This window comes from Panthera onca, chromosome A1 (genome assembly GCF_046562875.1).
Source record: "Panthera onca isolate mPanOnc1 chromosome A1, mPanOnc1 haplotype 2, whole genome shotgun sequence".
Taxonomy (NCBI): domain Eukaryota; kingdom Metazoa; phylum Chordata; class Mammalia; order Carnivora; family Felidae; genus Panthera; species Panthera onca.
In genome coordinates this window covers 168469858-168490383 of record NC_138339.1, presented here as the reverse complement: position 1 = coordinate 168490383, position 20526 = coordinate 168469858, and the positions used below count along the sequence as shown (strand labels likewise).

The following is a 20526-nucleotide window of genomic DNA, read 5'->3' as shown; positions in this document are numbered from 1 at the left end:
AAGTGGATGAGGCAGGTGGGAGGAGGCAGGACAGGAAGTCTGGGGATTTCACTCTTGCTCCTGAGTCTCAGGGTACATGAGCTGAGTGGGAGACTTGAATGCTCATTAAAAATTTGGAGGAATCATTTAGAGACATGAACCAAAGATTTCCTCTTCTGTAAGTGAGGTTGGTAATACTTGTTTTCTACTTTTTCATGCCATTTTGATAATCAAATAAAATATTATGAAGTAAAGTGATATGTCACTCAGGAGTTTAGTATACATTTGTTATTTTATGCATCATAGTATACCTTGGTAAAGCTATTTTCCAAAGTAAATAAATATCTGTTTGCCAGTCCCAAAAGGAAGATGAGACACATTATCTAGAATGATTAAAAAGGAGACACTTTGTAAATTTAATGATAGGTGAAGCTTATCTATCATACATTATGATAGCTGTAGACTTTCAGAATGGGGAATGACATGGCTCATGAGTCAAGAACAGGGAGGGCATTCTGGACTGGAGTGCGTCAGGTTTGAACTGATCATATTTTCACATGAAGATATTCCCTTTGTTTGGAGCCATTGCCACCACTGTTGTCACACTGTTTTTCTACTTCTCCAGATGGTTTGGCTTTAAAGGTTTCAAAATAAACTGAGTGAACTGGCTGTTATAGCTACCTTGCCTTTCCTTTTGATCACCTAAATGCACACCTCAGTACAATCTGCCTTTCCTCCTCCAGGATACATGATTTCTAAAAGAGTTCTACTTGTCAGATGAGCTGTGTCTAGTTTTTACTCCTAAGGAAATGAGGTAGGGTTATCCCAACAGAGCAACAAAGTATTATATCCTAAAAAATAAAAAAAAATTTCTTACCCAATGGCTTTATTCACAATTTAATTTTTTTGTCTACCGACTTAGATTTTTAAAAAATTTTTTAAAGGAAATGTAAAATGACAACTCATTTTTAAGTATTCGTACCTTGTCCATCAATTGCTTTTTAAATTTTATAAAATACTTCTTGAGTTACTGAAGAGTTTTAAAAATGAATAGTAATGAGCTCAATTTAGTCTCCATGCCAGCTACTGATAAATATTTTTCTGGTGACTGATCTTTATATTGTAGAAAATGCACGATTTAATGTCCTTTACCTGCTTGAAGAGAAAGTTTTCGTTTTTTTCCCCAATCAAGTCAACCAAATTGTCAACAACTTTTATTAACTACCTACTTTATAACAGCTTAGAGCAGAGGTATTGTACCCTAGGGAGTTACTGAGTTAATAGAAAAGGAAATCATTGCAATTAGCAGATTTATAATAAAGTTAACTGAACATACAATGTTTGTTAATTTTTGAACTGAGTAGGAAATAAAAAAATAAATTGTTGCCATCTGCTCCTTTTTAGTTGTATGAGGAAAAAATAACATTCCAGAGAATTGCTTGATCATAACATTTGAGGATTATGAGGTGATCATAGATAATCTGTGATTTTAGACCTGGCACTGACTTATTTAAGGAGCAATAAAAGAGTTCTTTATTAAAAAATAGATTTTATAAAAAGTAGACTTTACAAACACTCTTTATAAAAGTTCAGACTTTTTATAAAAAGTCTACTTCTTGGGCATAGCTTGGAACCTTTATATGGGGGACAGTTTGCACAGCCCACAGGAATTTAGTAATGCAGTTGGGCCAGAAGGAGAGGTGTGGTATTCTTTTCACATGAAGGAAGTGGTTTTATTTTCTAGGAAACATGATTTGGGGAATGGAGGAATTTTAAGTAGAATGAACAGAGATATACACCATAAAGAATCATTTGGCCTGTTTCTCAGTGATTGCCTAGGGAGTGTGTTTCATTAGAGGGGGGATTTCTACTAAATTGTTTTCCTATCTCCTTTGGACACAAGTTAATGGAGAGCAATATATACTGTTGTTCAGAGATTTTTGCCTGGGAGGTTCAGAGATGGCCTTGGCCTCAGCCATTATTTATGGAGTCATCTCTGAAGCGTATGGATTAAAATTACTTTTCCAAGCCACAAACTCAGACGTGTAAAATGATAAGCCTTTATTTTTCTGTAATTCTTTGAAATCATTCCTTGAGCTCTCCTATATTACTCTGTTAGGACTGCTATAACCAAGTACCAAAACCAGATGGTTTAAATTACAGACATTTTTGTCCCTCATTTCTGGGGGCTAAAAGTCTCAGATCAAGGTATCAGCAGGGTTATGTTATGAAGGAAATTTTGTTTCATGTCTCTCTCCTGGGCTTCTGGTGGTTTGTGGTGAGCACTGGGGTCTAGAGAATTTAGGTGACTGGGGCCTGAATTCTTTTATCTACCAACTTTAGCATTATCTAATTTTAAAGAGTAAAGTCTGATAACCTTACTTTTAGGAGTTCTTTCACCAAGGATTATCAATAATCCAGTTCGGGGCCTGTGAGTTCCAAAAGGAAACGGCAATAAGTAGACCAGTGCTGTCAAGCCACCAATCCGTGGCTTTTACGGACACCACCTTTGCTAGAACAAAAAGGGTCCTTTCAAGTCTGTTGCGGTGAAACTAAACAGATAATGTTGGCTGTAATGGAAAAAACACAGCTTTTCAGCTTGTAAACTATGTGACCTTCAGCAAGCTAATTATACTTTAGTCCTCTTCTTTGTAAAACTGGGAAACAAAATCTCACTGGCTCCTTATGAAAATAAAGCAGACTAGCCTGTATAAAGTACTTATGGTACCTGGAAGCTAATAATTACTGTTGTCCTTTTCCTCTCTTCTAATTTCCTGATCAGGGTCACGTGTCTGATTAATGTCAAGGCAGGACTAGAGCCCAGACCTTTTATTTTCTAGGGCAAAGCTCTCTGTTACACAGAATTTTTCCATTGTTCTCTGGATTGGAAGCAGAAGTATCTAAGAAGTCATGTTTTGTTGGCCTGAGAAGCAAGTCAGGGACTGGTGCCCCTGTCCTGAAAAGGGTCAAGATTCTATTGCAAACCATGAAATAATTATAATATTCTATAAGGGATCCTTTCACAATCTTTTGTTAAATTCTAGGTGTGGCATAGTAAGTTCTTTTGTTTCTTATACCTAGAGAAGGCTGGGGAGCGTATAATGGCTCCGAAAGAATAGAAGAAAATTTGAGCCTATTAAGTGAGCTTCTTTGAATATTCTGGAAAGTAGGACACGGTGCAGGTCATGGGAATTTGCCTATTTGACCAACACAAATAGATTTGCAGGGCCAACTGAGTGCCTAAATTAAGATAATCTCTTTTGAGGTTACCATGAGGTTCTAGAGTGGTATACCTAGCTTATTTGACCCCCAGAGAGAGTCAGTTTTTAACATCTAAATGTTAAAATCTAAATGATAAAGTTTTTGTTAGTAGTATTCATGAGATAATAATTAATAATCAGGATTTTCCCAGTTTTGTTGCAATGTAATTGATAGGTGACACCGTGCAAATTTCAGGTGCATGATGACATGACTTACGCGGGTTGGGAAATGATGACCACAGCAAGTGTAATTAACATCCATCATCTCATACAGGTACACAGACAATGCTTCCTTGTATCCTAGTCCTCGTGTTGTACATTGTATACCGAGTACTCCTTCTAACTAAATTTGTACCTTTTGACCACCTTCCTCCAACTTTCCTCCCTGACCCCCTGCCTCTGGAAACCACAAACCAGATCTCTTTTTTCCATGTGCTTGGGTTTTCTTGCTTGTTGGTTGGTTGGTTGGGTTTTTGTCTTTTGTTTTTTGCTTTTTTTAGATTTCTCCATATAAGTGAGATCATACAATGATTGTCTTTCTCTTTTGGATTTAGCATAATGCCCTCAAGAACCATGCTTGCTGTCCTAAACAATAGGATGTCCTTCTTTCCCATGACTGAGTAACATTTCATGTATGTATTTTTATCCATTCATCTTATACCTATACCTACCTATATGTACATCTATGTACGTATGTATCACCTATCTATCTATCTATCTATCTATCTATCTATCTATCTATTTTTCCCCTTTTGAGACTTGAAACCACAGATATATGGCTAATCTGATAGGCACATTAGTTTCAGCAGTTTATTTTTACCCAAAATATCAGTAGACTTGGAAGAGAGTTCATTGCTATCTTCTTTGTCTCTATTATTATTTTTTAATTTGGAAAAGGTAGGTACAATTCTTTTTCATTGGTATATACAAATGGCTAATAGATTTTTTTTAAGTTCTTCAATCCTGGCAAAGTCTTTATTTCCATTTGCAGTTTGTTTTAATTTAAAAATCAAAAGCAACCACTTCTGCATTGCTCACTAATGTAACAAATTCGTCACCACTGCCCCTGGCATAAGTTAGGCTTCCCAAGGTAAAAGTGATCCAGAAGTAATGGTGGAGCTGCTGATGCGTGTTAGAGAATCACAAAAGCAACTTTATTCTGTCTTTGCTGGGGTGGTTTCCTTTATCAGTGGAGATCGAAGCAAGGCTTAGCTCACTTCAGGGAAGCACTGGAGAAAGCAGGCCAGGCCTCCACATTCTTACCTGAATACGATGCTAAACTACTGGATTTTACCCTCCACTATGGCTTGTCTGTCCTTTCCAGCAACTGGCTACTCGACTGCCAACCTGGAAACAGCAAGAATGGCCTTTTACTTTTTCTTCCTTGTTACTTTGGCAGGAGCTGTTTTGGCATTTCTGTGACATACTTGTTTTGTGTGTGTGTTTTCTCCTGACTCCTTGGGAACTTATTTGAAGGGCAACAGACATATTGCCAAGCATCTTGGATTGTTCATTTTAAGACCACATTTTATAAGGGTTCTCTGGAGAAGAAACAGACCTGGAGAGGCCTACACAGCCAGAACGGTGAATGCTCTGGTGGTAAGGATTTCAGATGGCTGGCAAAGACTACTCTTCAACCTTGGACAATAGGAGCCCTCTTCTGGGCCTTAAGATACAGGGGTTTTGCTTTGGTTCTCCTGGGCCATCATTCCCAGCAGATAAATTATTTTGAAAAATGGAATGTTTTTGAAGCCATATTGTTGATGCTGTAATGGAGATGACCTATAATATAAGTACAATAAGATAGCAACCCTATTCCTTGGGGTCTGCTCAAGAAATTATTAACCAGAGAGAAAGAGTAAAAATGGTCTGAAGATTTTCTGTCTTAAAGAAATTATATATTTACCTCCAAATTAGGTCATGCAGGGTATTACTTGATAATTCTTGACAGTGAAAAAAATTGATTTCTACTCACTTTCCTAAATGGGAAAAAGTGAATCAAGGACACCTTTACTGGGTATAAAGTTTAGAAACAATATAAAGGCATATGACCCTGTCCTACATTGACTATCTTCTTCACCTCTGATCAGATGCTAAATGAAAAGTTGAAAGCACATTATCTAATAGAGTGTTGCTCCAAGTGTGGTCTAGGAAATTTATGTGCTTTATGAGAAAAAGAGGCATCTTAGTAAAAAAATATTATGTATTCTGAGTGAAAATTAAATAGCTTTTTTATGACAGGACATTAAGAAGCTTCAGTGTGCTGATTTATATCATGACACACTAAATATATAGTGGGACTCTTTCCCATGTTTATTTTATCACAGAACCTTTTATGGAAGAAATTTCTGAACCTGGGCCTCCATGAGCTAACTTTGGGGTGTAAGCACCCTAGAATATTGCTCCCCCTAATGCTTCTTTGGGTCAATTTGAGATGGAGGGTCCTTTCCTATCATCTGTACATTTTCCTTAGTTTCCCTATATTTTTAAAATCTCCCACCTTTAAAAAATCTGTAACCTTTGGCCTACCCACCACCACCCATCTCTGTTATATATACCGTTGGTTAGGATCCGAAATGTCCCATCCCAAAGAAACATTGAGTATTCTTTTATTCCAGATTCAGCAAATCATTGCTACTGCATTTCATTATCTTCTAAATCATTTCTATTTTCTCTGCTGTTTAGATAAAGCCGTTTTATTGAGATGAACCATAAGAAATAGCTGGTATTAAACTAATAATAGTGGTGATCTCATGTGGTTCAGCCTAATACGCTAATATTATAAAAGAGTAATTACAGTTACCGAGATACTTCTTTGCAAAAAGAGACTTAGCCACTTCAAGAATTTGGCTTAATACTTTTATAAATAGACTGGATGGTTGGCAGGAGAGATCACTTATGCTTGTAAATGATACCAAGTTGGCCGAGATTGACAATATCGTGTAGGGCCAGACAGGAATGCAAAATGATACAATCAATTTGACAGTAATGTGCACTGGATAAAATGAATTACAATTAGGGTGCATGCAAGGTTTTGTTTGCAAAATAGAATAATTAATTTGAAAAATGCAACAGGAATAGAAACATTTACATGGACTGGGCAACATTCAGAGGAGTTTTAAAGTCACAACCAATCATAGATTCAGGCTCTGCTGAACATGCCCAAATGGGACACCTCCGAGTCATTCATTCTGACTGGCCATCTGGACCTCATCATGTGGATTTTGGCTGCCACACTGAATGACTGCTGGCACTAGATCAATGATTCCATTCCACTCTGGTCTATGAATTTCAGGCATTGGGACATAGCATTATTATTTTGAGTAATGTAAGAATATTCTCCCTGCAGCCCATTCAAACTCTGCTCACCTTTCAAGGCTCATTTAAAGGTCAAGGAAGTTCACAGAATCTCTCTCCTGTTATTTCTATAGGAGACTATATTGCTCCACACAAGGTCTGACGAATATTTCTGGCTGAAGATAACCCCATCTTTGTTTTTTTTTAAGTTACTTTTTAAGTTACTTGAGGACAAGAGCCAAGTATTGTACATGTATTACACTTGGATCTGACTAGTGTGTAGTCAATATAAACATTGGTAGGATTCATTAACCAAGACTTAATAAAGTTAATTATCATAAGAATAAAAATAGCACAATGTTGACTCAAGAACATGAAAAGTTGAGAAACTTCTGTGGAGGTAGATGACTATGGCTCTTAACCCTTTTGATTCTTGAACCATATTTTCTTATTAAGAAACAAAGTATGTGCTTCTTTTTCATGTCAATCTTATCCCAAGGTGGTATTTAATATGTCCATTAAACTTTATTACATGCTAAATGCCAATAAATCAAAGGCCAGTGTTTAGTTTAGTGGAGTTTCATGTAAGACTTGTTACTCAGAGTGGTGGCTTTAAGTGTTATAAAATGCAGTTAAATGGGAATAATTTTTATTGGGCTGTTTTGTCTTAAATGTGGAGGTACTAGACGTGTCTTTGTTTTTTAGTGTTAAATTTTCTGACAGAAATTATACACTGGAAGTGTATAATTAAACTTCTAGTTTATGGTCTAGTGTCTCTACAAATTAATTGATGGTTTGAGAGTGATTTATCAACTTTGGTTATTGAAATAAAATCCACATATTTCATTATACTGTATGCATTAGCATTACCCCTCGGCCTCCATAATGTACATGTTTTTGAATTCATTGTAACTCAGTCCTGAACCAACATCACCCTTAAGACTTTCAGTTACAATAACGGGTTTCTCTGAAAAACAATTTGAGTCTGACTGGATGTTGTTAAATCCTCAGGCCATGGTAAGTGTGACTGTGGCAAGTGCAAATGTGACGAAGGATGGTTTGGGGATGCCTGCCAATACCCAGCTCACTGTGACCTGACAAAGAAAAAAAGTAACCAAATGTGCAAGAATTCTCAAGATGTCATCTGCTCTAATGCAGGTAAGAAATCTATGACAATCCTTAAATAATCAAATTTGGGTTTTAATGGAAATATGTAGGCGTCAAGAAATGTGGAACCTCTGAGAGAGAATGCTTTTGAGTATATATTTTTGAAATGAAATTCAGATAAATCAATAGGGAAAAAATGTCATCTTGCTGAGACTGGCAAGTTTGATGCTCTCCAGCTGTTCCAAATGCCTTCTTCAAGCAGGATATTCACAGGAAACAACACCCCAACAACATTTTATGTAAATTGTGAGCTATGATTTTGAATGCTGGATTAAATCTTTTTAAAAGGATTTATATAAACTGATTTAATTATTTTCTATTACAGGTCAAGGGTGCTTTGAATTTATACCCTAGTATCAAATAGAAGCAAATCTTTTTAATTTGATAGAAGCTTTAGATGCACATAGAAGAATAGAGTGACGTCATGATTTTACATTTGGCTAAAATATTTTTGCATCTCACAGAAGTCATTTAAAAACATTTTTTAGAAAGTAATAGTGAAGCTGTTAAAATTAATTACCAAAACCATATAAAACAAAACAACTGGTTTTGGTTTCAAGAATACTAGGATGGTATTACTATAATTTAATACTCTTTTCATACTTGGGCGCATGGAGCCTCAAAAGTCAGCTTTTCTCAAAGCTGGCTGAACTTGAGAATGCTCCCTTACAATGCTAGAGGCTTTATTTCAGTTGTTTTGGTGGGTATGGTCTGGCCTGAGGTGGGTTTTTAAAGCTCTCCAGGTAATTCTTATGGAGATCAATGGGCATGAGCCATTGTTTTGTGTGCTAAAGACAAGTATTTGACTAGAGTGAGAATCTTCCCTCCTGAAGTTCCTCCCCTTGTTGGTAGAGTCCTTCTATATTCAGAGCTAGAATCTTTCTACAGTCTTAGATTGCATTGAATTGCTCTGTGTAGATTAAATGCAGTAAGAGGGTTTTGCTAGTAGAAATCAAGGCCATACCCAAAGCAAGGTGTGAGTGGATCGGTCAAGGACCATGATAAATGTCCTTAACAATCAGGTCACTTTTCGTGTTCACTGATATTCTCCTTCTCTCCAGCACATCAGTCTTTTCTGTCTTCTCAGGAGGATTTTTCTACCTCCAGTTCCTAACATCCACCCCTCCCAACACACACACACACACCACGGAACCTCTTCATTTTGAAAACGTCCAGCTTTCCAAACTTCTTTCAGTAGTAAGACTTGAATTCTGTTTTGTTTGTTTGTCCTTTATTTTTGGATTTATTTATTTTTTATTGCTTATTTTTCAAATAAAATCTAGGTTTTTTTCTTTGTAATAATACATTATAACTGAATAGGGGTTAGACTAGGAATCCCAGTGTTTCAACATTATGGGAAAAAACATGTGATTTGCTACATTAGCATACCTTAAAGGAGAAAATTTACAGAATTGTTTCAGTAGATGATCAAACATATTTGGTAAGATATAGAATGCAGTTTTAAGATATCTGAGTCTCTATCTTTTTTTTTTTTTTTGTAAAAGTGATGAAATTCTTTTATGTAATCTACCGTCCATATTCCAGTTTCGTTTATTGGCCCAACAATGTCCTTTACAGCATTTCCCTGCCTCTGTAGGATCCAGTCTAGGGCAGAGTTATCTTTAGCTGTTATCTCTTGTTAGCCTCCTTTAATCTGGACCATTTCCACAGACGATGGTATTATAGCATTGAAAATTTTGAAGAAAATTGTCTCCATCCTTTTTTTTTTTTTTTAAGTAGAATGTTACTCATTTTGGCTTTGTCTGATGTGTCCTCATGATTAGATTCATGTCATACATTCTTAGCTGAATTGAAAGATAGATTATTTTGTGTTCTCAGGATTTGTCATCTGGAAATCTATGTTACCCATCTGCTCTCAGTGGTGAGGTTAATTTTGATCACCCGGTCAAGGTGTTGTCTGATGTCTCAGCCCTGTAATTACTGATTTTGCCTTTGTAACAAATGAGCAGTCTGTGGGGAAACACTTAGAAATTATAAGATATCACATCCTTGTCAAAATTACTCCTGATTTACCATCCATTGATGACTTTCACCTAACCCAGTATTTACACTGGTGATTGAAATATGATGATTGCCAAACTCCAACATTCCTTCCATATTTACCAGTTGGTACTCAACATTCTACCACAATTAAGAGTCTTCTCTCATCAACCAGTTATTTGGTATTTCATTTACTTAGTGATTTATTATCACTCCAGTATCATAATTCCCAGTATTTCAATGGTTTATTATTCATTATTGCACTCAATTATTCTGGTGCTCAGATTGTCTCAGATTAGGCAATTGGAACCCCTTCAAGATAGCTTCTCAGTCTTTGTGATGTGCCTCCGTTGTTGTGTTTTATTTTGTTTCAGCAAATCTTTCCTTTCTGACATAACAAGATATTCCAGAATCATATTGTATCTGGCTTGCCACAGCTTTGGAATCAACCATTTCTCTAAAGAACCTTGGTTTCTTTAGGTTAAGAATGGTATTAGAATAAAAATTGTGAGCACTAGGGATGTTTATTTCTACTGGGGTGAATTTGCTTGTTGACCCTTTCTGCAAACAGGCTAGTAAACATGCATGAACATATATATATATATATATATATATATATATATATATATATATATACACATACACATTCATATGTACATGCACATGTATATGCATATACATACACATACATATTTTAGAAATCATGAATTCACACCAATACATCCAACTTCAGTCCACCCCCCAACAGGGTTATTTCCTATTTTTTCCCCTTCCATATTTGCATGTCTCATTTTTCATGGTGAGAGGACTCTGGCTTCCAACATCATGGCTATATTTGGTCATTTGTTCAGTCTTATGCTACACCTAAAATTGTTTTTAAAATTGCTTCATGCATACCACTGTACAAAGCAAATCTACCAAAAAATTTTAGGATTTGTTGGCAATTGATCTCCTCTCCCACCTCCACCCCACACCAGTCATGCTCCAGATTGGGATACTTAGTTAATTGCTGTGTTCATAAGTTACTTGGATTTCTTTCTTTTTCTCTCCCTTTAGTGTAGTGATTGTACTCATTTGAAATACATTGAGCTTGTTTACTTCAGATGGCTTTCAGTTTTAGAGTTTTTCCCCTCCCTTCCATCCTCACTGATTTTGTTTTGCAATATGTAGAAGATGAACATGCTTCCAAAAGTCAAAACTATATTAAAAAAGCCTTCTTAATTAATCATCACTCTCTTGCTAAACCTTCCCTCCTGCTTATTTTCATACCTGATAGGTAACCAGCTTTACTGCATTCTGCTTTATCTGTGTATGTGTTTATTTTTTCTAAAGATAAATAGATGTATTTGTTATTATATTTTTAGTTTTTCATTCATTCCCTATACAAAAAAATAGCATGCCATATATGTTCTTTTGCACTCTGGCTTTGCCACTCAGCATCTCCTAGAATTCACTCCACATCAGTACACAGAAATCTTCCTCATTCTTTTTTTGGATGTATAGGACTCAGCTCTATACAGGTGACATAATTTATTCACTCAATCTCCTATGGTTGGGCATTTAGACACTTTCCAATATATTGAAATTACAAATATTAATGCAGAGAATAAATTGGTATGTGTCTGTTTTCATATTTTTAGAGCATACCTTCAGGATAAACAACTAGATGTGAGATTCTACACCAAAAGGTTATTCATATTCAGTGTTACATTTAATCTTTTCTCTCTTACTGTCTTTTCAGTATAGAAGCCTTTCAAGTTGACTTTAGCAGGCTGTGTCGTACATGGCTTCTTTTTTTAATGTCTATTTCTACCAGCCTAGTTCTGGACCACTCCCCTACAACTGCATTAGGCTCTGAGTTCTCTCTACTAATATTTCCCCTTATATTATGATGTGGTCTCTGGAAGCAGCTTGGAGCAGAAGGGGAAGAGGAGGCACCTGACTGGCTGGAAGACCGCAGGGCAGGATGAGATGGAACTGGGTCTAACGGCATTCCAGAAGCTGACTCTACAAGGGTGCGGAAGGCAAGGCACAGTCTGCAAAGTGGGGCTCCAGCACCATCGCACAGGAGTATGGATGGTGGTCAAGAGAGGGAAGTCCTCCTAGAGAGAGTTCAGCTGTATTAGTCAGAATGAAAAGTCAGAGCAAAAATAATCTAGCATAAATCAGAAGACCAATCCCAGAGCCCGAGCTCACTGGCAACCAAGAAGAAGAAGCAGTATGACATAACATGAACACAGGAGTCTGTCACTTTTGCCTGGGCTTCCATATGCCATATCTTGGAGCCTCAGTTGTGAATTCTACTTGGTGGGTGAGAGAGGAAGTCTCTGAGCTGTTGTAAACATCCCACATTAGCCAGGAATGGTTCAGATGTGTGGATGGGAGGGAGCTTGCCTGTTGGGGTGTCAGTGAGATATAGAATTCAGAGGTAGAGGCTGTTCCTTCCTGTCTTTCCTGAAAACAGCTTACTGTGTACGCTGCCCTGACAAGGTCACACCTTGCTCCCAAACCATGAGAGGCTCTTGGTATTCTGACAGAGAAATTCTAAAATCCTTAGCCAATATTCTTGATCCTCTACTCTCTGCCTTAAACTGACCCTCTTCTCCAAACTCAAGCCAGACTCTGCCCTGTTCTTAAATTCCACATCCTTTTTCCTTAGCCGAGCCTCCTTCCTCAATATCACAAGCCTTTTCTCCATCTCCACGTGTTGAAATTCTATCCATACACCAAGTGTCAACTCAAGAACTTGCTCCTTTACTGTGCCTTTCCTCCTTTGCAGAGCCAGACTGAGGTTTATACTTTCTATATAGCATCTGTCACAAATCTGTTGCAAAGGCCCTTGTGTCATCTGGTCCCATATGTATGTGTAAAAATTATTGGTCTTCTAACTCTATCTTCCTGCTCTATGATTTACTTAGTTTCAACTTTATGCATCTTAATATCTCCTATAGCACCTGGTACTTTGCTAACAATATAATCGGCAGCAAGAAAATGTAATGAATGGACATGTGGATGGGTGAAAGATAGCATGAATAAACGTGAAAATGAAAAGGAAGGGTGATAATTAGAGAGAAAATGCGATGAGACAATATCATGCATTACATAATTTGATTTGAAATGAACTTTTATAAATTAGTTTTCAGGGAAAAAAACAAAGAAAGTGAAATTTAATAAATGTAAAATTCATATGAGTATTCTCAGGGAAGAAAAATAATTAGCTCAAATTCTGCAAAATCACCGTTTCTATGTAGCTGTGAGAGAAAAATCTCTTAAATATAATATCTAATTGCAAGTGAACCAGGTGACAGAATCATGTGGAGCATATGGAGACAGGACGTTGTGGGGCCTATCAATATAAAGTGAGTCTGGAGGAAATGTTTGGGAACACGACTCTTATACTCAGTATCTTCATGGAAGAAGACGAAGATCTCAAAGTTTTCTGGAAACCTATGGCATAACTGGACACAATATTGTTTTCAGAAAGATGGCTGGGTGATACACTTACCACTGGGTTCTCATAACTGCTCTATGGAGCAGATGTTATTTGCAGATAAGGAATTTGAGAGTTAGAGATGAACATAACAGCCTCAGAAATGTATAGCTACTGATTATTAAAACCTAGATTTGGATACAAATCCCCTTTATCCATGTGTTTTGGGGCACACCACATACAGACTTGCGAATACCCAGTAGCTCAGTCCAAATATCAGTATCATCTTTGGTTCCTCCTGATTCTTCACCACATACACTCAATCACTGAGTCATCTGTTCTTTCCCCTGAAGATACCCCCAAGGGTATTTGCCTCTTTCTAACTCACTGCTGTCACCCTCTTCTGCCTCTGTCTTCTTTCCTGCAGACAAATGTAATAACATGTCCTCATGTCCACTGTGCCTCATTTCAGTTCATTCCTCATGTATTAACTAGAGTAATCTGGTAAAAATGCATGCCTGATCACATGACCCCCTGGTAGAGAATATTTCTGTGGCTTCTCATTCTTCCTGGATTAAGGTTGGAAATCTTTAACATGACCTTATAATAAGACTTCCATAAATGGCACCTTTAGTCACCTTATTCATTTTATGCCTCTTTCCACATCATTTTCTATGTTCCAGCCATCTTTGACTTTTTCTTCTAATTTCCTCTTTTATCACAGAGCCTTTGCTATAGTCTCTTGTGGGAAGTGGGCCTCTCCACCATCTCACTTCTCTTGCCTATTATTTTTACTTTGCTCTCAGTTCCTTATTTAGGAGCTACTTCCCCAGGGACTCTGTCTGACCACCATGTCACAGTCAAATCCCCTGCTAAGCTCTTCTGCAACATTTTGCACTTTTCCATTTATTTTATCATATCGGTTTACTCATATAAAACTCTGAGAGGAGGATTATGGCTGACTTGGTCTCCCATTGCATTTCCAAAGTCTAGGAGGCTATCTGGTGAGTGGTCAGGTCTCAGTGCATGTATGTTGATGGCTATGATTATAAATTACAAATGGAAAAATAAGTATTAAAAAGGAAGTTCCTTAAATGGAAATTCTATTTTTCAATATCATTTTAATGCTGTTTTACTGTCAGTGAAATCACTCTCGAGGGTTGTAGTCAAATCCACACACACACACACACACATATATATATATATGGCATATATATATATATATATATATATATATATATATATATATATAGTAAGTGGTAGACCAGATGATTCCAGAGCCTCTGTGTCATCCTGAGCTGCCCTGAGGTTTTGGTGAGGTTCCAGAACTCTATACCTATGAAAACTTGCCCTGGTCCTATTGTCATAAGGATGTATGTATCAGTTTTAACACTGTGCAAGTGAAATTACTAGGAGATTCTAAGTTTTTAATTTATGCATTTGTTAATGAATTCCACAAATATTTATTAATAAATGTTATGCTCAAATATTGTGCAAAGCATTGAATAAATACTGGTGAGGAAGATAAGCGATGCTACTTCCCTTACAATGCTTAGAATTTTCTGCTTTAGTTCACTTCAGACCCAGGTGTAATCAGAAGATAGTCATTCATGCATTGATTGGATGGCCATGTATAAAGTAGCTCTGCACTTGGGAAGGTCATATTTACATTAATGAATAAATACATCATACATTAATGAAACTATTAGAGGTCAATCATAATAGTTATGTGTCATAAAATATAATTGCTATACTATAATCACCAAGAAAGAACTTTGTTATCTATCTCATCATACCCACAGTAATACACAATTGAAAATTAAATTGATTTGAATTGTCTCTGTCTTTGAAAGAGATAGATTAAAAAAAACCATTGGTTATCAGGGTGCCTGGGTGGCTCAGTGTGTTGAACATACGACTCCTGATCTCAGCTCAGGTCTTGATCCCAGGATCATGAGTTCAAGCCCCGTGTTGGGCTCGGCACTGGGCGTGAAGCCTACTTAAAAAAAATTCATTATCATTTATATGCACCTAACAAATACTTTTTGTTTTGTTTTCATGGTTTAGGTACATGTCACTGTGGCAGGTGTAAGTGTGATAATCCAGATGGAAATGGCCTTGTTTATGGCAAATTTTGTGAGTGTGATGATAGAGAATGCATAGATGATGAAACGGAAGAAATATGTGGAGGTAGGTACACTATGCAGAAATTAGTAAAAGTAACTTGATTTTTGATCTGTTTTCTTATACTTTTATCTCTCTATAAAGGTTCTGCACTAAGTTTACTCATTTAATCTGAATTTGTGTTTATTTGGAAAACACTTCATATGAGGCATTTAGGGTAGACTAGAACTTCATAAATGCAAAATCAGACTGCTTCCAGGGGAGAGCCAGATCATTATGACAATAGGCAACTGTGTGGTCCTGAAGTCGTCCTACTGGTACTTTATCTTCTCTGCTTACCACGGCTACTTTTATTCTGTCTCTGCTCTCCCAGTCTCTCAGTTGCATGTTTTAACTTCATTCCATTTCCCTTTCTAAATCATCAGCCTTTGAGTAGTCTCATGTCCTATTGGAGACATTGGAGGCCAATAGAATTATTAGCCTAGAATCTCTCCCTCCCCACCACATACCTAGATAACATTTTTCATGATCTTTTCTATGTTCCTATGGCATTTCTATGAACAGCACGAACAGTTTTCTGTTGTACCAGTTATTATATGTGCCACACTTGCTAGTGCCCAGCACTGTAATAAGTTCTTCCCATTCACTAGGTAATGCACCCAGGGTCATTCCAGCAATTGCATAGACTCATGTGTCTGATACTGAAGACTGTGCTCTTGACCCCTCCCCATGGAGAATTGCATCAGGGCCCTGGAGTTTGGATCTCCATGAGAAGAGCCCCTCCTTATCACCCAAAGTGTCTTCTTCTGCTTACCTGTCTGCCAGCCTGTTCCCAGAGTTTACATTTGCAACTATGGGTAGCACAGGAGAGGAGAGGAGAGAGCAATGAGCATCCCTTCAGTTTACATAAACTCATCTCTGCTGTTTGTTAAAAGTTTTAGCCTGGTTACCCCTGGCCTCATCTCTTCATTAATAAGCAATTACTTATTTCATTTATCTCTGGCAAGATTCCAATCCATGGAATCCTATTCTGCCTGCAGAATGAGTGATTTCAGAAGAGCATTTTCTGTGGAAGGATCAGGGGCCAGTGGGGCAGGGGGAACGAGAGAGCCATAGGGAAAGTGTCACTGACTTAGGACAAGCGGTCCCTCTGTGTGTAAAAAAAAAAAATGCAGCTTCAATTCTTGTGATCATTCAGATACTCTTATTTTAGGTCTGTTTGGCTCTCTCTGGCTTCCTTGCTGTACAACCCACCAAAATAAAACAGACAAACACAAAAATTTACATTTTTCAAGGCAGTGACCTAAGCTAGATGCTGCTCAGACAATTCTGCTAATGGACTCAATCCAAAATAATTAGAACAATTAGGTAAATCCACCCACAAATATTATGCATTTATCCTCCTCCTGATGTTTCATTTCCAATTATTATGGACCAAAAACAAAGAGGAAGGGAACATGCTTGGGGCCATTGTGTTCTGATACACATCACCAGAGCAAAGTCTATTTGCATGTGTAAATACAAACATTTAACATGAAGTCACGCAACAGGAAATGTTTAACTCCCAACCTTGCCATTTACTATTTCCATTTGTTTGAGGCTTAAGCTATTTCATGGCGTAAAGGTTCAGACCATAGACACCAGCACTTCGGTAAATATCCTCTGGGAGTGACTTTGACTGGGATTGTAGATCTTTCCACATATCATTCATTCGCATGAAACCAATCTGTTAAGAGGTGAATCTACAGCCCATCAGTAAAACAATTTAAAAGGAGATTTTCTTGCTCCATCGGTTTACAGAAAGCAAAGAATGATATTTATTGTGAGGAATGTGTATTGCCCCAAGCTTGTATTTTATCTCCATTATCCAAATGTGTCCTGTTAACAGTATTTTCATTTGGGTTGTGAGGATATCTGCTTAATTTTTCTGATCTACATCCAAGTGTAATTTCACATGATTCTTCTTTCCTTATTCACCTATATCTCAATGATTTTTTAGTAAGACCCTGATTCAATTATGAATTTTATAAATATACAAATAATTTGGATGTAAAGAACATAGATTTGGGATTATTTGTTAATGTCATGGTAATCCTTACATATGTGGCACCTTATATAAATTTCCTGAAATTACAGAGGAAATAAATTCTAGTTTAAAGGTTAATCAAGTCTTGAAAAAACCAACTTCTAGAAAAGCTTTTAGCACACAGTTGTCTTGCTATTTTCCAGTGCAATCCTCAAGTTCCTGAGGACATAGCACTGGGATGTGATATTTTGTGTGGGTACCTGAGAGATAGGTACTGTTGAGTTCATAAATAAAAGGTATAGCTTTTATATTTTATCACTGATGAAATAATTTAATATCCTTTACATTTGCTTCAGTGAACAAATTAAAATTTGTTGTAGAAATGATCATTGACTATTTGGTTAATAAGAGGTTTTCCATGGACATCCAAATCACAGCTCACTTAGGTAGAAAACATGGCATCTTGTGCTTGGTTCCCTGTGTCTTTCTTATATCTCACTGTAGCACTCTTTTTCTCTCTCTCTTTGTCTCTCTGATGTGTGTCTGCTTTTTTTCATTGACAAGAATAGGGTAAGAGACAAGAATATTCTATTGTACATTCCCCTTTCTTATGTGAGTTCTGCAGGCCCTACTGACACTTTTGCCATGAGCCAGAAATGCCATAGTGTTTAGGAAGAAAAAATAGCCTCACGTTGAGTTTCCCATGGGCCCTCTGAAATTATGGCTGCAGGAGAAGAGAGAGGGAAGAACAACGACTTTAGCTACAGACTCTGATAAAACATAATTCTATGAAATGGAAAGAATAGACTAAGCAAAATCCAGCGTGGCCCTCATTTTCATCATATTTACAAGAACAAACACACATTCATGGTTGGGTGAATACATAACTATACTCCTAGGAATTTACATAACCACAAAAAGGGAGGATCTAAGAAGTAACTTGAGGTACATAGAATTACCATCTTTTGGGAACTTGTAGGATTGCTAGATAAGGATGCAGAAAGCGATGATGTGACAGTTCAATAGGGGTTGCTTGGATGTAAGTACAAACAGGCCGGGTAAAATTTAAAACGAGGCAGGAGTTGAAGGGGTGTGGTGGCATCAGAACACAAAATGATGGGTCATCCTGTCCCCTTGATGAATAGGAGGGGCTTTGATTGTGAGGCCAGGGGTCCATGCTATTTTATTGGCCTAAAGGAGTAATAAACACTGGTTTAACTGAAAACCTCTTTTCTACGTGGTGGAACACAACAGCTTGTAGGACACAGTTGAACGAAAAGGTGAAATATCTCCTCTGGTTTAGGAAGCGTTCAGTCATTAATGATGTGCTTCCAAGTAAATATGTACCGCTGGTTTCTCAATGGTTGATTTCAAATGAAATCCTTGGATGACTAATTCAAGAAATGCCCTTAGCATGAATGCTTACATACATTTGACTCTGATGCGTGCATTTGAGATTGGAGGGTAGTAGACCAGCCTGTCATTTCTTCAAATTTCTTTCATTTTCACCAGCTACCTGGCTAGGACAAGTTACAAGACACTTGCTCTTGCTTTTTGTGTATGATTATGGAGGTATATGCACACCCATGGTGTGCGGGGGACAGATCTATAACTTGACTGTTTTAAGCAAGGATTGTAGAACTGGTATATTATTTCAAAAGGCAAAAATGATCACAAAGAGGTAGAAAGTTAATTTTGCTTTTAAAAGTTGCTTTCTCCCCCCCCCCCCCTCACTCTATAAAATTCATTTTGGGTAAAGGCCATGGAAAGTGTTACTGTGGAAACTGTTACTGCGAGGCTGGTTGGCATGGCGATAAATGTGAATTCCAGTGTGATATCACCCCCTGGGAGAGCAAGCGAAGATGCACATCTCCAGATGGCCAAATCTGCAGTAACAGAGGTGGGTCATTCATCCACGTTACTATGAATTGGGAGGAAAACAAAGCTCTTCATCATTAACCCTCCTTTTCCTTGTATTTCCTTGGGTGTGGGGGGAAGTGGTCTTTTATAGTGTTTGACTTCGATGTAAGTCAACATTTACAATGCCAACAGTCTTCTCTTTCTTATTCTTTATTGAGTAACAAAGCAGAAAGATAAGAAAGTTGCTGTAGTTATTTAAGCTTCACTGCACAAATAGTTAACATAGGGACTGTAATTTCTTTGGCGGCCATCCAGAAATAGCATAGTACAGCTAAAAGGCAATTCTTGTAGATACTTCTGTTAAATGTCTCTTGACTAACAGAACCATCTACAGCACGAGCATCTAATTATCTAGAGAACATTCAAGAAACCCTTTTGTCTTAATTATGAGTAAATCGAAGGCTTGGTTGTAATACTGAATTGATCTGGAGTCACTTTTATCTGCAATAATAAAAATGATATAGAACAGGTATAGAAACTGTGTCAGACAACCAGATAAAATTTAGATTGACCTTCGATATGAATTTTAAGAATATGTTGGTATTGCTAAAATGTCCTTTAAAGTGAGTTAACTAACTGTTGATACCAAATCAAATTAGTTTTATTTAAATGCTTTTTAAAACTCCTTGAAAACACATGGGGTCTGGGTGATTCAGTCAGTGAAGCATCTGACTCTTGATTTTGGCTCAGGTCATGAGCTCACAGTTCATGGGTTTGAGCCCCACGTCGGGCTCTGCACTGACAGCATGAAGCCTTCTTGGGAGTCTTTCTCTCCCTGTCTCTCTCTGCCACTCCCCTGCTCTCTCTTTCAAAAATAAATAAATAAATAAACATTTTTTTTAGAAATCCTTGAAATTACTTGTCATTTTCCAGCTGGACCATTTGTTGCCTGCCTGAAGGTATATATAAGTGACCATATTTCCTTCTTCTTTTTTTAAAAAAAATTTTTTAGTGTTTTTATTTATTTTTGAAGGAGAGAGAGAGAGAGAGAGAGAGAGAGAGAGAGAGAGAATGAGCAGGGGAGGAGCAGAGAGAGGGAGACACAGAATTGGAAGCAGGCTCCAGGCTCTGAGCTGTCAGCACAGAGCCCAACGCGGGGCTAGAACTCACAAACTGTAAGATCATGACCTGAGCCGAAGCTGGATGCTCAACCGACTGAGCCACCCAGGCACCCCCTTATTTCCTTCTTTTAATATTATAAAAGTCTGGAAAGTTGGAAAATTATATTTTTTTAATTTCTGTAAATGAATGGTGCTTTTTATCAGGTAATGCTTATGTGGGAAACCTTAACATACAACCAATTTTCTCTTTTCAAAAAATGG

The 20526-nt window shown here is 37.3% G+C and overlaps 1 protein-coding gene across 1 annotated transcript in view; it reads left to right on the top strand.

The window, feature by feature from the left end:
• The window catches only part of ITGBL1 (integrin subunit beta like 1), a 211228-nt gene that overhangs the window by 75847 nt on the left and 114855 nt on the right, over positions 1–20526 (top strand). The window contains exons 3-5 of the mRNA XM_060636737.3: positions 7548–7694; positions 15202–15324; positions 19044–19184. Of these exons, the coding sequence (XP_060492720.1) occupies positions 7548–7694; positions 15202–15324; positions 19044–19184 (411 nt within the window). The remainder of the gene's footprint in view (positions 1–7547; positions 7695–15201; positions 15325–19043; positions 19185–20526) is intronic.